This window comes from Petaurus breviceps, unplaced genomic scaffold (genome assembly GCF_028583685.1).
Source record: "Petaurus breviceps papuanus isolate PSGF00001 unplaced genomic scaffold, PetGlider_PUasm1.0 77, whole genome shotgun sequence".
Taxonomy (NCBI): Eukaryota; Metazoa; Chordata; class Mammalia; order Diprotodontia; family Petauridae; genus Petaurus; species Petaurus breviceps.
Genome location: NW_027186492.1, coordinates 6,808,275 through 6,823,906, shown reverse-complemented (window position 1 = coordinate 6,823,906; position 15,632 = coordinate 6,808,275). Strand labels below are relative to the sequence as shown.

Sequence of the window (15,632 nt, the reverse complement as noted above, 5' to 3'; positions counted from 1 at the left end):
TTTCCACCTTCCTAAGGCACTGGCCATTTACATTCTGCTTACCGGGTCCCATTAAAAGGAACCCCTTTGCCAGTCCCCAGGGGCCTTCAAATGAGCAACGAAAAGCAGGGAAGAGGGTCTTCTGTTTGGGAAAAGATAAAAGCAGCTCCTGCTTGAGGCAGGGGAATAGATTGCATGACCTCTCAAGGTCCCTTCAGTTCAAGGATTCTCTGTCATTCTCTGGCAAAACTAGAGGGGGGAAAGGGCCAGGGGAAACCTCCATGCTGCCATGGTAACACGCCGCTGTCTTCCCTCTTCTTGCGCGAGGGCGGGGCCCTGGAGCCAGTCGGCTTATTAGTGGCGGTGCGCACAGAGTGACAGGTGCCCCCAGCCAATGGGAGACGCTTGTAGCGTGACGCGCGACGGGAAGAGGGGCTGGTTGTGGCGGCGGCGGCGGCGGCAGTAGCAGCGGCGGCGGCAGCCTCGGTAGAGAGGCGGCGGCGGCATTAGCGGTAGCAGCGGCGACGACCTGCGGGGGGACTGAGCCGCGGCCTGGGCAGCGTGCTGAGACCCTCGCGGCCACCCTCCCGCCGGGATGCCTGGTACTGGCGGGAGAGGAGGAGGAAAGAGACAGAGAGAGGCTGCCGGCGGAGACGGGGACGGGAGTGGAGCGAGGCCGGGAGGATGGCTGGCCGAAGGGGGCGGGGTGGCAAGCATGGCGGCCGTGACGGCGAAAGGGCTGGAGGGACCTGGAGAAGGGGGTGGGGGCGGCGGGGTGGTCGCGGGGGGGCGGGGCGGGGGGGGGGGGGGGGGGCTGCGAGGTTCGGGAGGAGGGGGCCTGCGGCTCCGGGGAAAATGCCATCTCCACATTGGAGGAAGGCGGGCAGGCGGACAGGCAGGATCCGCTCCGGAGGGGTTTTTGTCCTTCCCAGCCTCCGAGAGTCTCCTACCCCGGGAGGAGTTAGACGACCGGGTTCCACATCAATCGTTGGCTCTCCTATTCATTCTAGGGGAACAGATGGACCCTCCTGAGAGTCAGGTGGATTCGGAATTCTCTCAGCAAGGGACACCTTGCCTGATCATCGAAGACTCCCAGCCTGAAAGCCAGGCTCAAGAAGATGATTCTGCTTCTCACTTTAGCATGCTATCCAGACACCTTCCCAATCTGCAGACCCACAAAGAGAGCCCTGGGCCGGTGAGTTGAAAATCCTTATTTGAGGATGATTGGATAGGATTTTTTTTTTTCTTTTCCTTCATTCTTTTGACTATCCAGAAAGCATGGGTACATTGGATAGTTACAGCTTTTGGTTAGGATATAGTAAATCAGGGAGTTTGTAGGAGTATGTTGCCCAACAGCCTGCCTCCTTAGTCCATTGTTGAGAACCAGAAGGTGGAGATATTGAAATCTATTTGCTTTTTAGGATATTGTGGCAGACCCTGAACAAACAACTGGAGAAGAAAAAGGAGACAGTAACAATGAATTTGTGGAGCACTTGAAAGAAAACAAGTCTGCAGGTGAGGGAGTTAGTTCTGTTTTGTTGGATTTTTCTGAATCTTGTTGCTGCTAGATGAATTAAAAATTAGAATGATATGCTTGTATGTTAGCTGTAGCTATCCTGGCTGTTCTTGTTAGAGTCAGAATTTTGCTTGGGTTTATGGGTACTTTGTACTACAGCCCAGTTAAAAATTTTTTTTTCCTTACCCTATAATCCATAGATTCTTCTTCTTTGGACGCAGGAAATACCAGAAGTCAGATCATTGAACTTTTGCCTCAGCCCAATAGGGAAAGCAGGTACATTGATGTTTGATATTTATTTCAGTTCAGTTTCTAAATTATCCTCTCTTATTTTCATTTTTTTATACCTTCATTGCATATAGTAGGCATATAGTAAAAACGCTAGTTGAATTGAATTTTTTCCTTACCTTAGACCTTAAGCCCAGGAACAAAGAAATTAACTTAGTGACATTTTAGACTTTGGTGAATTGAGTAGGGAAATTTGCATTTTGTTTTTCCCATACCAGTAAAGTCAATTGTCTCTTGTGGAACTAGTAACCATTCATATCTACACTGTTCAAAGTATGACTAAATTCATCCTGTTCATTATGAAATGAAACATATTCTCCCTATTCTTAGATTTTTTTTCACATACTCAAGATATGTGACTGGGTTTGGAGAGACTGTGTTCTGGAAGGGTGGTAAGGCTTCTAAACAAAGCCTTGTTGTTGTTTTTTTTTAATATCTTATTGCTGAGGTTCTGTCCTTGGAATCAGGAAGACTTGGGTTGAGACTCATCTCTGGTACATATGAGATGTGTGATCCTCAGAAATTCACTTGATCTCCTAATACTCTAGGCAACTCTTTGAAGAATATAAAGTGTAGAAAAGGTGACAACTTGCTTTAGTAGAAGGAATTTCCTCATTTAAGAAGTTTACTAATGAAACCATCTTTTAAAAAAAAATTAACCAGACTCAGAGATGACAAATTTCCACAGGCCTGTGGCTCTAGAGACTCCAACAGAAATTAGGAGAGGCCTAATCAGCATGTAGGTGAAAGCAGATTTTTTTCCACTGGATTTTAATAAAAATAGTTTTACTCTATTTCTTTAGTACTTTACTTTTTTAGCTTTATGATACCATATGTTACACCATCACTGGGACACTCAAAATGTGGAAAACTTGGGAAATTTTATGAGGTAGTGAAAAAGCAACTTTTTAAAACCGTATTTAAAAAATTTTTGAAGAGCTTCATCAGGAAACATGGAATTTTGTTTTACTTTATTTTAATGTAAATATTTGTAAAAAAAAAAAAAAAGGGGGATGAGGCTAGGTAGAGCCGTGAATATAGCACCAGCTCTGGAGTCAAGAGAACCTGAGTTCAAATCCAGCCTCAGACACTTAACAATTACTAGCCATGTGACCCTGGGCAAGTCACAACCCCAATTGCCCTGCCTTCCCCCCTCCAAAAAAAAGCAAAAAAAACCCCCAAAATATTCTGCTCAAAATTTTTTTTATCATTGAGCTTGAATTTTTATTTCTAATTCAATGTTTTATTGCTCCAGAATTTTTCAGGTATGTTTCTCTGCCTTTGTGAAAATCTTTATTTGGTATTTTTTTGTATTGTGTAGATTATGTCAACTCTCCAAATTTTTATTACTTTTTTAACACACAAAGTTACAGCTTTGTCACTTGAATCACCACATAGTACTCTTGTTCTGTACTGTATTCATTCTAGGATCTGGCACTAAAATAAAATCCCCATGAGTTTTCTCCTGTTTCACAGATTGACTTTTTCACTGCATCTGTCCTAATACAGGCCTTCTGTGTATAGTTCTCAAAATCTTTCCACCTGAAAGACAAGATTTTTATTCACATTGCTCATACTGATTCTCAATTCTGTCCCAATACAGGCCTTCTCTGTATAGATCTCAAAATCTTCCCACCTGAAAGACAAGATTTTTATTCATATTATTCATACTTATTCTCAATTCTGTTTTCATAAGGTCTTTCTAAGAAAATATTAGTTCATGTGTCTGTATAGTATCTGTTTCTGTTGATTCATGCAGCATTTGTTTTTTGAGTATTGACTTCCTGCAGAAAGTTGCAGTGAAGGGAAATGACTTTATTTTCTCCAGTTTGCCTAATGGGCATTGGTGAATTATAGAGACTGATTTCAAAGAATACTTTGCATAGTATTTGTTCTGATGTATTTTATATCACTTCACTGTTTATTTCATGCAGCATCCTTGGGATAACAGTAGTGGCTGATTCTACTGCAGAGGAAGAGGAGATGGAAGAAGATCCTGCAGACTGTACTACGCATTCTATTGGTGCTGAAGGTATTCTGAGTTTTTCAGGGTAGTAGATTAAGTTCTTAGATGAGTTTCAAAAATCTGTAGTTTTCCCCCTTTGATTAGATTAGATGTCTCATCAGATGTCTTGTTAGCTTTGGTTTGGGAGTAATGATTAAGAAATTTACTCTTTGTCTATAGATATTCCATCTAACACTGCATGTAGGAATTAGTATCTCATTGCATTTATTGTTGAGTGTTATTATTGAGTGTTAATTCATTCCTTCATTATTTTCTTTTTGAATATTTTTGGGGGGACATGCTTTGTAAGATATAAGTTGCTAGGAGTTAGGTAAGCAGAGGTATGATTAGGGTATTATAAAATACATTTTTCCACTTATAAGTCTTGTCTTAGATTTTTATATAAGATAATTATTTTGATTGAGTTGAGGAAAATCTGTCTGGCTGGAATGGGTTATGATCTGAAAGACTCGCTAGTCGCCTGTCTGCATAGTGTGGCCACTTGTATAATGAGTGCAAGATATCTTGGGATGATGTATGATTTTGGGGGGTATTGGGTCCTATAGATACTGGTTCATCACAGTTGGGCTTTGGGGCCCTGGAACTCTCACAGAGCCAGGATGTTGAGGAGCAAACTATACCATATGAAGAAGACAAAGAACAACAGCTGCAGCCAGTAACCAAGGAGTCTAATCCTCTCAACCCCTCTAATGTAGATGCGAGTATTGGTATGTACAAGTTCCCTGGGGGTTGGCTGTGTTATATAAACTGGTGTTTCCCTCCACATTAGATGTTCTTTTCTTTGACAGTGGTTATTCTTTCTATTTTTGCCCTTTTAAACAAGTTTTATCTTTGCCTAAGGTGAGGTTGAAATTATTGCTAGCATCATGCTAGGTAGTGTTAGAGCATTAATCTTTTACAAATTGAGTCCTGTTGAAGTGTGTTGTATTAGTTCCATTACTGGAATGCAGTCATACTGTTATGTTATACCGTTATTAACATTGTTAATTGGTGTTTCAAAACCTTGATATTGGGCGAAATATTACTAAGAGTAGTTGGTTCCATAGGAACAGTGCTGTAAATATTATACATTGATAATGAACTGAATAATCTTATGGCAGGATTTATTAATATTATGGTAGGATTCAATTAAAATGTGTTATTATTGGTATTGTGAAGTGACATTGGTCAGGACAAATCTTTATGGCTTTTATCTATTATACCCATGCACATTTTGAATTAGTCTGCTTTCCAGAAAAATCTTTGTATTTTCTTTTTTGTTTTTTTCTGGCATACTGAGCATCTCCCTTCTCTCTCTTTTTTTTTTTTCCATAACATAAATTCATTTACTCCCAGAACTTGAAGAGGATAAGCATGAAGATCAGTCCATTGAAGATATACAAGTGGCAGTCCAACAGGATACAGAGTCTGAGAGGTAACAGGAACTTTGATTTCTAACGGGTTTTTAGTCTTATCTGACAGAGTTTATATATAGTAATTTCATTTCACCAAGAAAAAAATTTTAAAATTTTAAAGTTTTCTTCATACTTTTAGTATTTCAGCACTTTTTAATATTCACAGCATTGTCACTGGCCCTCACCTTGTATCTTTTAGCATATTACAAGGCTATTTTGCATGCAAAACAAAAAATTCAAACTTAGAGTCTCTAAGTTGATGTAATTTTTAAAACACTCTCTAGTTTATAAAACACTGTCAGGGAATGAAGACATTTTTAGAGTATAGGAACTCCATTTAGATTTTAGGGTTGATATTAGATTTTTAGCACTGTTGGCCGATCCTAGCATGACTTGATGTCCTGTGTCTCCAACTTCTTTCCATCCTTACTATTGCTACATATAGGCAGGTATACTCTTTTTTTTTTTTTTTTGCCTTTTGGAGGGCATTTGGGGTTAAGTAACTTGCCCAAGGTTACACAGCTAGTTTACTTTTGTGTGGGTGTTAAGTGTCTTAGGCCGGTACCGAACTCGGGTCCTCCTGACTCGGGGGCCGGTGCTTTACTCACTATGCCACCTAGCCACCCCTAGGCAGTTATACTCTTTGGGAGATTTTCAGTACTCTATGGTGTATTATGAAGCATTGGACCTTTGCTGCATATGGAAACGTGCCTTTTCTATATGCCAAGGTCCTCCCAGTTATCTTTTAATTCTCAGCTTCCCTTTAGACTGACATTTTCTGGGCATACTACAAGGATAAACACTTTCTGAAATCTGTGGTAAATTTTGGACTCCAGTCTTGACTAGGTAAGATTAGAGTTAGGAAATGTTCCATGCCCTGTCAACCATGATTGTTGGGACCATAACACCTATACTTTGGACCAGCAGTAGCTTGCATATGCCTGGAAAGAGTGGGAATAATGATAGTTGGAGGGATGGGCATTTAAAAACCTATATTTTCAGAGAGAGAGAGAGTGTGTGTGAGAGTGAGAGTGTGAGAGATCAACTGCACAAAAACCTGTAAGAGCTTGAACCGGAGAGAAGGTGCTTTATGTAGAGGAAAGCTTTTGGAATAATGGGATTTTTCTTTGGGCTGTGCTTAGAAGGTTATATTCTAACAAGTTCTGTTGTAGGTTAGTTTGGGAACTAAAGGCCTTGGAAACTGGCAAGACCTGTGGTCACAACATAAAGGAGTCAGTGCAGTAAGCTATGAAGAAAGAGGAAGAGAACCTGCTTTAGGAGAACTTTGGGCATATGTGTGATAGGTAAGATGGGAAGGAATCAATAGAAGGTAGCATGAGTGGCTGTAGGAAGGAGGAGCCAGAGGATACTTTAGTAACAGGACTTTTTAAAAAAGTAAGTTTTTATTGCTATTTTTTATTTCTAACATCACCATAATTATCCTATGTAACCTTCCAGTCCTTCCCCTCCCAGAGAACCAACCCATAACTTACTGATATGTTGAAAAAGTTTGAAAACTCCTCTGGATCTCCCATCTTCATGAAGGGATGAGTTGGGAGTGTCTTCTCATCTCTTCATTTGAATTCTGTTTGCTCTTTATAATTTTGGTTTGGGTTTTTTTTGAATCTTTATAATTTTGATATTTGGATTTTTTGGTGTCATTGTTCTTTCCATTTACATTGTTGTTACTGTGTTTTGTTTTCTTGGCTCTGCTTACTTCACTCTGCATCAGTTCATTTAGATCTTTTGATGTTTCTCTGTACAGTATTCATCACATACCTTTTTTAGAGCATAGTATTCCGTTACATTCATATGCCACAATTTGTTTAGTCATTCCCCAATCAGTGGACATCTACTTTGTTTCTAATTCTTAGCTATCACAAAAAGTGATGAATAGCAGCATTTATAACAGAAACTCACTTCTGGGATTAAGTAGAAGTTACTTCTACTCCATTCAGCAATTATTACATATCTACCATGTGCTCTGCCTTAGGATAAAATAATAAAAGCAAGATAATACCTGCTTTCAGTGACCTTACTGGAGGAATACAACATGGAAAGAGATAAGTAAAGCCAAGGTAATTTGAGGAAGGAGAGAACACTGAAATTAGAGGGGATTGTGAAAGATCATGCAAGATCTCATAGGAGGTAGCACTTGAGATGAGCCTTGGAGGAACATGAGGATTTTAAGAGGCAGAGGTGAAGATGGAATGTGTTCCAGGCATGGTGACAACTTGTGAGTGTGTAGAGATGGAAGATAGAATAGCAACTTTAGGGGACAGCTAAGATGCCAGATTTGTAGGAATATAGCTTCTGTAAAAGGGGAGTAATGTGAAATTAATCTGGAAAGGTAGCTTTGAACAAGACTGTGGAAGTCTATAAATGCCAAACTAAAGAGTTTGTATTTATCCTAGATACAGTAAGGAACCCCTAAAAGTTTTTGAGCAGGGGAGTAGCATGATCAGACCTATGCCTTAGATTATTGTAGCAGCTGTGTAGTTAGGGGATGGATTGAACAAGAGAAACATAGAAGCAGGGGGACCAACTGGGTCTTCAGTTGGCTGTTGAAATCAGGCAATAGGTGATGAGGGCTTTTGAACTGGGGTGGTAGGAATAGGTAGAAAGTGAACAGATGAAAGAGATTTTGTGGAGGTAGGCTCAGTAAGGGTTGGCAGCTGATTGATTATTGGTGTTGTGAGGGAGAGGGAGAAATTTACAGTTGTGAAACTGGGTAACTGAAAGGATGGTGGTACCCCTAAAAGAAATAGGGAATTTTAGAGAAATGGTATGCTTAAAGGGGAAAGTATTATCTTTCAGTTTTGGTATGTTGAGTTTGAGATGCCAGTGGGATGCCAAGGCAGGTGGGGGTATGCCACATGCAATTTGGCAGTGCAGGGCTGAAGTAGAGAAGAATGGTTAGGACAGAATTTTTGCTTAATGGATTAGCAGTGTATAGATGATGATTGAACTCGTGGGAGTAAAAGAGAACCCTATCAGTGTAGTCAGAGAAGAGAAAAGGACCCAGGACACTTCTGGAACCACAATTCCAAATTGTTATCACTGTAATATAGATCTGGAGTGCTAATGCCATCTCTTTTTAACAACAATTGTAATGGTAAGTGACATTTTCTCCCACACAAAACTACACAAAACTGTCATATGAAATGTGACAGTAGCCAGCTGAGCTGAACAAAGATTTCCTCCTCAAGCTGTCATATGAGAGTTTGTATGAAAGGTATTGAAACTAGGGCCATGGAGATGATGGAGACTTTCTCTAGGTGAAATGTTGCCCTTTGTAGAAGCATTTTTAATATTTTCATCTACTTGTATGCTAGTAGTTAAAATACAACTTGGTGAAGTGGATAAAATTCTTGGTGTCAGGAAGACCTTGCTTCAGATCTTACCTCATATCCATACTGGGCAAGTCACTTAACTCCCAGTATCCTAGGGAGTCTTTCTAAGACTATAAGGTATCAGAACAGCTACCCATCTGCATTGGTAGAGGGAGTTTCCTCCCTGAAAGCTCCTTTTACCAGTGAAATCCCAGGTCCAGGCAGAGGCTTTAGAAAATACAGCTTTAAGAAGGACTATACTCTCTATAGGGAATACTATTGTTTACATGTCCAGGAATTAAAATTTTTTTTTACTTAGACTTTTTAATAAAAGGTTGAAGTATTTAAATTTAGAAATATTTTATTGATCTGAATTTTGCAGGTCAGAGAATATGCCTTCTATTCCACAAATACCTCTTACCTATATGGAAGCCAAGATCCAACTTTCTGCCCAGGAGCTGCTGGAAGGTGAATTGCAAGTTCAGAAATCACCTGAGCCTGAGATTTTGTCAACTCAGGAAGACATGTTTGAGCAGACTAGTAGAACAGGTATGCTCAGTACCTTTACCTTATTTTTGAGGCAGGGTGGTAGAGGAGAAGGGAGTGCTAGGTTTGGAGTCCTGAACACCTGAACTCAACTCTACTGACATATAATAACTATGAACCTGGGTAAGTCAGTTAACCTCTCTGCCTGTCTCAAGTAACTCCCTGTGAGTTACCTACCAAGTCACAGATGAGTTGTTGGGGGAGGAATTTCCTGTACTGGAAGTTGTCCATGAGAACAAAATCACAGATCCCTTTGTGTGTTTGCTTTTATTTTCCTTGAAATACAAACAAAGAAGTATTTCTGTGCTGATAACTACATCCTTTTCATTAGAGATACTGATTCAAGATGGGAGAAACACTGATTTTAAAGGAATTGCAGATTAGAATGGGAATATTTGTGAGAGAGGCTTTGAGTCAAGAGAAACCATTCTGAAAAAAATGCTTTCTTAGCTAAACATTGAGAACTTTCTACATAATTATTGCTATTAATTTTTATGGCACTTGATGTACTGTGTATGTGTTATATCTCTCTACATAATATATGTGTGTATATAAGTACTTATTTAGACAATCTACTTGTTTTAATATTATCCCCATAACAGTGTTTGACATTGAAGGAAATTGAGGTTTAGTTTTAAGAAAGTATCAGAACTGGGACTGTCAGTAATTGTCTTGAATTCCATAGTGTTTGGCCTAGTGAATCACTACTTTCAGCTCAGTGGTTTCTCAGTGATCTGAGGTGAAATAAGAAGAGAGTTTCTGATTATATGAAAACTATTCTTTATGTGTCCTTATACCTAAATATGGAACAGAGGGCATTTGAGAACCTGGGTCTATACCAGCAATAGTGAATCTGCCTCTTCTGAGTAAATCCATGCTGTGGAAGACTGATTATAGTTATAAATCACGGTAGTTGTCCATTTACATTAGCAAGAACCTTGTCAAGAATGAACTGAATTTGGTGCCCTTGCCAGCTCTCTAAAAATTTAGGGTACTGCTTTTACATGTAGTTTTTGGTTTCTGAAGTTTCTAGTGTCATTTCATGTCTCACATTGGTCCTCTGCTAACTTAAAAAAGGGGAAGAAAAAGGCTGTAGTTCTTTTTTGTAGATATCACCACTGCCAAGCTTTGTAGTTTACTGTCCCAGCAGATTTTCAGGTCTGGAAGAGAAAAGATCATATGGTTCCTAACTTTAGAGGTGGAAGGAATCATAAAGTTTTATCTAGTCCAACCACTTTATTATATAGATAATGAAACTGAAGCTGAGACATGTTAAGTGACTTGACCCCAGGTCCTTTGACTCCAAATTCATGGCTTCCAACTGGGAGTAGATTGCCTTGGCCTGGTCATTGAGTTTGCAGCTTGTTTTTGTCACTGCAAAATACTTAACTTGAAAATTCTTCAATATCTGTTTCCATAACTTTTAGAAATTCTTTTTTCCAGAGATTCTCAACTCCAAGTTTGGCAAACCTTTTAAAATATAATTTGGAGCTTTTATATGAGGGGTCTTCATATGCTTGCCAATTGAAAACTCCATTTTGTTGTTTGGACAAAGTGGCTTAGTTACTTTGAAGGCAAATAAATAATTTTAGGGTAATGTAGCAATCTAAAAATGTTTTGTTGTTCTTTAATTTATCATTGCAACAGCCCTATGAGGTAATTAGTGGCAAATGTTAGTCTCTTCCTTTTCGAAACACTGAAGCAAGATGGGTCAGTTGCTCAGAATGATACAGTGAATTTAGTGCAAGAGGATTAGGTGTGCTGCATCTTTTATTTACATTTGCTAATAAAGATCTCACGCCTGGGATATTATAATGCTTTAAAATTTCTCATCTGTAATGGGACTAAGTATGCTTCTCGCCTCAGGTAGTTTTTGCAAAGTGTGTGTGTAGCTACTATACATCTGTTGCTACAGTGTATCAGGAACAGAAGCAACTAGGAACAATAGGACCAAAGGTAGCTAGTCCGCTGTCTCTAACCTAAGCCAAAGCCCCAAGTGGGAGATGAGAGAAAATGTATCCTGTTGCCTCTCTTTGATTCTTTGTCAAAAGAGCTTTATTAATATATGTGTTTTTAATATCATACCTAGTCTTCTGTTATGTTGGTATTGCAGTGTTTATACTTAAGTTTAAAAAAATGTACTTTTAATTCTTTTTTTTAGAATTTTGAGTTCTAAATTCTTTCCTTTTCTCCCCCCCCCCGACCCTCATTCACTGAGAAGGCATTGATATATCAGTTATATATGTGAAATCATGTAAAACATTTCCATATTGGCCATATTGTGCAAAAAAAAAAGCATGGAAAATGATGAAAGTGAGAAAACTATACTTCCATTTGCACTTAGTTCATCAGTTTTCTCTCTGGAGGTGGAGAGCCTTTTTTTATCGTGAGTCCTTTAAAATTTTCTTGTTATCACCATATTGATCAGAATAAGTCTTTCAATATTACTGTGTACAATAATCTCTTGGTTCTCACTTCACTCTGCATCAGTTCATATAGGTGTCATGTTTGAAACTATCACCCTTGTCATATAGCATAATAGTGCTCTATCACAATCATATTATGCTTTAGGTATTAAAATAATTCCTGCCCCAAGGAACGTAAATTAAATATCAGAATTGCTATTTTTTAGAATACCACCAGTAGCCTTCTGAAACTTCAGTTGTGTTTGTCTGAGAAACTTAACTAGATATCTTTGCTTTTCCGGCCTAGCTTCTGATAATTGCCCTGCTCCAAGTGTGGAAGATGGATATTCTTTAGCTTCCACACCAGCTACCACTTTGAAACTTCTGCATCTCTCTGGCCAGGGTTCTCTTATGCAGGAAAGCACCACTACGTAAGTAGCAGGAAACTCTTTTGATGGGGAAGCTTATGCATGAGGGTCAGTGGTGAGAAAAGGTTAGCATCCTTTTACAAACTTAAAAAACGTTTAAGGTCTGCCTTCTCATCTGAGGGTATCACAAGTGTTTGTATGAATGCAAAGATTGTACCTGCTGAAAAAAAAATGGTACAAGGCTTCTCCCTTTACTCAGGGAAAGTCATATATCCAAAGTAGGTATTTCCTGTTGCCATGTTCTTAACTAAGCACAGACATATCTTCTCTTCTCCATAGCACAGGCTGAATAAGAAGGGTTGTTGTAAGTGATAGTGAATGGGAATCTTATTCATTTTCACCCTCATAGTAGCATAGAGAGGAAGAGGAATGTTTGTAAACATCCATGATGTTTTCCAATTCTTTGAAAAAAATTTCATGTTCTTAGTTGGTAAATTAAGACATTTTAGCAGTAGTTTTTGCTTTTCAGGTCAAGTGTCTTTACGTCTAGGTCACTTACTCTCTCTTGCTTACATTCCTGTTTGTTTATTATGTTTTCTGAAATGTTTGAAATGAGAAAGACTTACCATGCTGGAGTATTCTTAGTGTTATTTGCTTCATGTTCGGTGTTTGTGGTGTTAGGAAAAAATACTGTGATTGTTAGTAAAGTAACCTGTTAACTTTCTATATGTAGGAGTTCACCGGATCTTGTTGCTCCTTCACCAGATGCTTTCCAACCTACCCCTTTTATTGTCCCTAGCAGTCCAACAGAGCAAGAAGAAGTAAAAGGTGAGAACTTTTATTTGTGTACTTTTATCCCAGAATAGTTTTAGATTAGAAGAAGGGATGCAAACCTTTTTAGTGCTAGAGTTTTTAATTTCCCTGTAGCTGTCAGAGGACTGGTTCAGGCTATATAGATTAATTCATATTCATTCCATCAGTCAATAGATCTTTAAGCCAGGTTCTTTGTCAGGCATTGGGACTACATAGATAAAAATGAAATATACCTTGTTCTCAAGTCTGATTTATTTCAGGGAGACTAAGTGTACATTCAAAAATATGTACAAAATAAATTCATCCATCAAGGACATGGCCTACTTGCAGTACTTCCTTCAGTTCTTTGCTTTTCTAGCACCCATCATTCTGGTAGTCTACATTAGTAGAATAAAACATGAACTGGATGAAAAAACTTAGTTTTAAACATAAAATTTAAAAACCTTAGTTTTAGAAATAATTAAAATTAAAGTTTAAAAATAATTAAAGAAGGGGCAGCCAGGTGGCTCAGCAAGTAAGAGCACCAGCTCCAGTGTTGGGATGACCTGGGGATCAAATCTGGGCTCAGATACTTACCACCCAGAAATACCTGGCCTTGTAACCTTGAGCAGGTTACTTAACCCTGATTGCTTTAAAAATAATAATAATAATAATAATTAAAGAGAGCTAAAGCTTACTACCACAGGTTCAGTAGTTTGTAGGGATATGTGAATATGTTAATAACATAAGTGTTTTTGACTTCTGTGGGATCTTAATACTGCTATTAGGATTATCCTGTTTTGTAAAAGGATCATCCAGAAAAGGTAGAAGGACTCCTTCATTAATTCATTACCATCCTTGAAGACTTAATAGTGGCTCTGAAAATTTTTATTCGTTAGGACTACAATCTTCCTCCTCAGTTTTTAAGGTCTTTTCACTAGGCTACATTGTACTATCCTGAATTTTCTTTATTTTTCTTTACTACCCTGCCTTGTTTTACTATTTCTCAAGAGAAAAAGCTTTTGTTTCTTTCTATCTCATACTATTATTTCATTTCCTTCTCTAAGCCCAGCATCTTGCCAAGCTCCTACCCTTCTAGCATTCACATTGCTCCTGAAATCCCACCACCTCCACAAGTTCTCTTCTGATAAATTAGAAGGTAGGATTTTCACCTTTCACCTTCACCTTAGAATCATGGGATTTGATAATAATAATAGTTAACATTTATATAGTGCTTTAAGTTTTACAAAGGGCCTTACTTTTAATGAGTTACCTCATTTATAAATTATCTCTTATTATAGAGCTAGAAGGGATCTAAGAGATAATGTAGGCTAAACTCATATTGCATATGAGGAAACTGAAACTCAGAAAAGTCAAGTGGTTTGCCCAGGTTCTTTCTAGGGTCCATTTCTCTCCATTTTCTTGATGGTTGTCAGCTTCCATTGGTTCAGCTATCATTTTTATGTAAATGACTCCCAAATTTATGTGGTCCTCATCTCCTGAGCTCCAGTCTGTCCTGTTTCCTTCTAGACATTTCCTTAACATGCCTCAGACAGATCTAATTATCTTTTCTCCTAAACCCATTTTTCCTAACTTTTCTATTTCATTTGAGAGTGCCTTCATTCTGGTCATTCAGATTGACTAATAGTTATCCTTAACTCTTCACTCTCCCAACCCTATCCTCTATCAACTCATTTGCCAAGTCTGGTTGATTCTACCTCCACATCATTTCTCTTGTCTATTTGTTTTCTCTGCTTAGACAATGGCAACTCTAATTTACTAATCATTACCTTCATCACTTCATGCTTTGACTATTGGACTAGCCTTTAAAATTTTTTTAAATTCAATTTTACTTTGTTCTGAATTTTCTTTCTTTTATCTCTACTCCTCAGTTCATTGAGAAAGCAAGAAAAACAAAACCATTACAGACATGTATAGTTAAGCAAAACAAATTCCTGCACTATCCATGTCATAAAAAAAATACTTTGCTCTCTGAGCCTATCACCTTTCTGGAGGTGGTTTGTGTGGTTCATCATCTGGAACTATTGTTGTTTCCATTGACTTGATCAGAGTCCCTAAGTTTTTTTTTTTTTAAATCATGGGCAGGTTTATTATTGGCATCATGCAAAGTTGGACAACCATGTGTGAGCTCACAGACTAATTGAAGTAATGATTTAAGCTTCATGTGTCAACAACCACTATGTTAGAAATCATATTGTAAATTTTAGTCATTGATTTCATTACTCCCTCCATATCTCTGAGATAGCTCTCCAATTAAATAACAGTTGTTGAGTCAAAGTAAGGGAATCAGTCTATCAAAAGAAATATTTCTTTTTATTTTTCTTTAGAATTAAAGGAATACTAAATTAGCCAGGTATAAAAATGATAATAACAAGAGTATTTTAAAATTTCACCATTTAAAGTGATGCAGAAAAAAAAAACATTTTGCAAACAGGTATACTGTTTCTCCCTCTACGAGGTTGAACTGAAAAACATATATTCCAATATTTTTGAGATTGACATGGGCTGTGTCTTCAGAATAGAAATGAAGGGAAATGGTGAAGTTTAGTAAACCAATTTACTCAGAGTAAAATATCAGAAAATTATTCTGTATTGGGTGCTCACATAGATCAGACCAAAAGGAAAATTTCTGAACTTTATACTTTGCTTTTTAGGAAATAATCTATGGTTGTTCACTCACAAAGGGAATTTGACCATTGAGCCAAATATCTGTGAAAATATTCTCTTCCAAATGTCCCTGTTTTCTGATATCACCAAGATCCTTGCAGACACCAAACCTCACCACCTGTGTCATCTTTGATTCTTTATCTGTACTCAAATTACACATACAATCTATTTCAAAGTCATATCAATTTTGCCTTCACATCATTTCTCTTATATGTTCTTTTCTAGCCTGGAACAGTGAAATAACTCTTTTTTCTTTTTTAAATACTTTATTAATATGTTTGTTTCCTTTTAGTTTACA

The 15,632-nt window shown here is 38.1% G+C and overlaps 1 protein-coding gene across 5 annotated transcripts in view; it reads left to right on the top strand.

The window, feature by feature from the left end:
- The first annotated feature begins 399 nt into the window (after window positions 1-399).
- The window catches only part of TP53BP1 (tumor protein p53 binding protein 1), a 128,511-nt gene continuing 113,278 nt past the window's right edge, over window positions 400-15,632 (top strand). For 3 of the 5 annotated variants that reach the window (XM_069105871.1, XM_069105870.1, XM_069105869.1), the window contains exons 1-10: window positions 400-581; window positions 990-1,174; window positions 1,401-1,494; window positions 1,696-1,771; window positions 3,718-3,815; window positions 4,355-4,516; window positions 5,145-5,223; window positions 8,918-9,084; window positions 11,794-11,917; window positions 12,588-12,682. In XM_069105871.1, coding sequence (XP_068961972.1) covers window positions 575-581; window positions 990-1,174; window positions 1,401-1,494; window positions 1,696-1,771; window positions 3,718-3,815; window positions 4,355-4,516; window positions 5,145-5,223; window positions 8,918-9,084; window positions 11,794-11,917; window positions 12,588-12,682 — 1,087 coding nt within the window. In that variant the 5' untranslated portion in view covers window positions 400-574. The other 2 variants (XM_069105872.1, XM_069105874.1) reach the window with 2 other exon arrangements.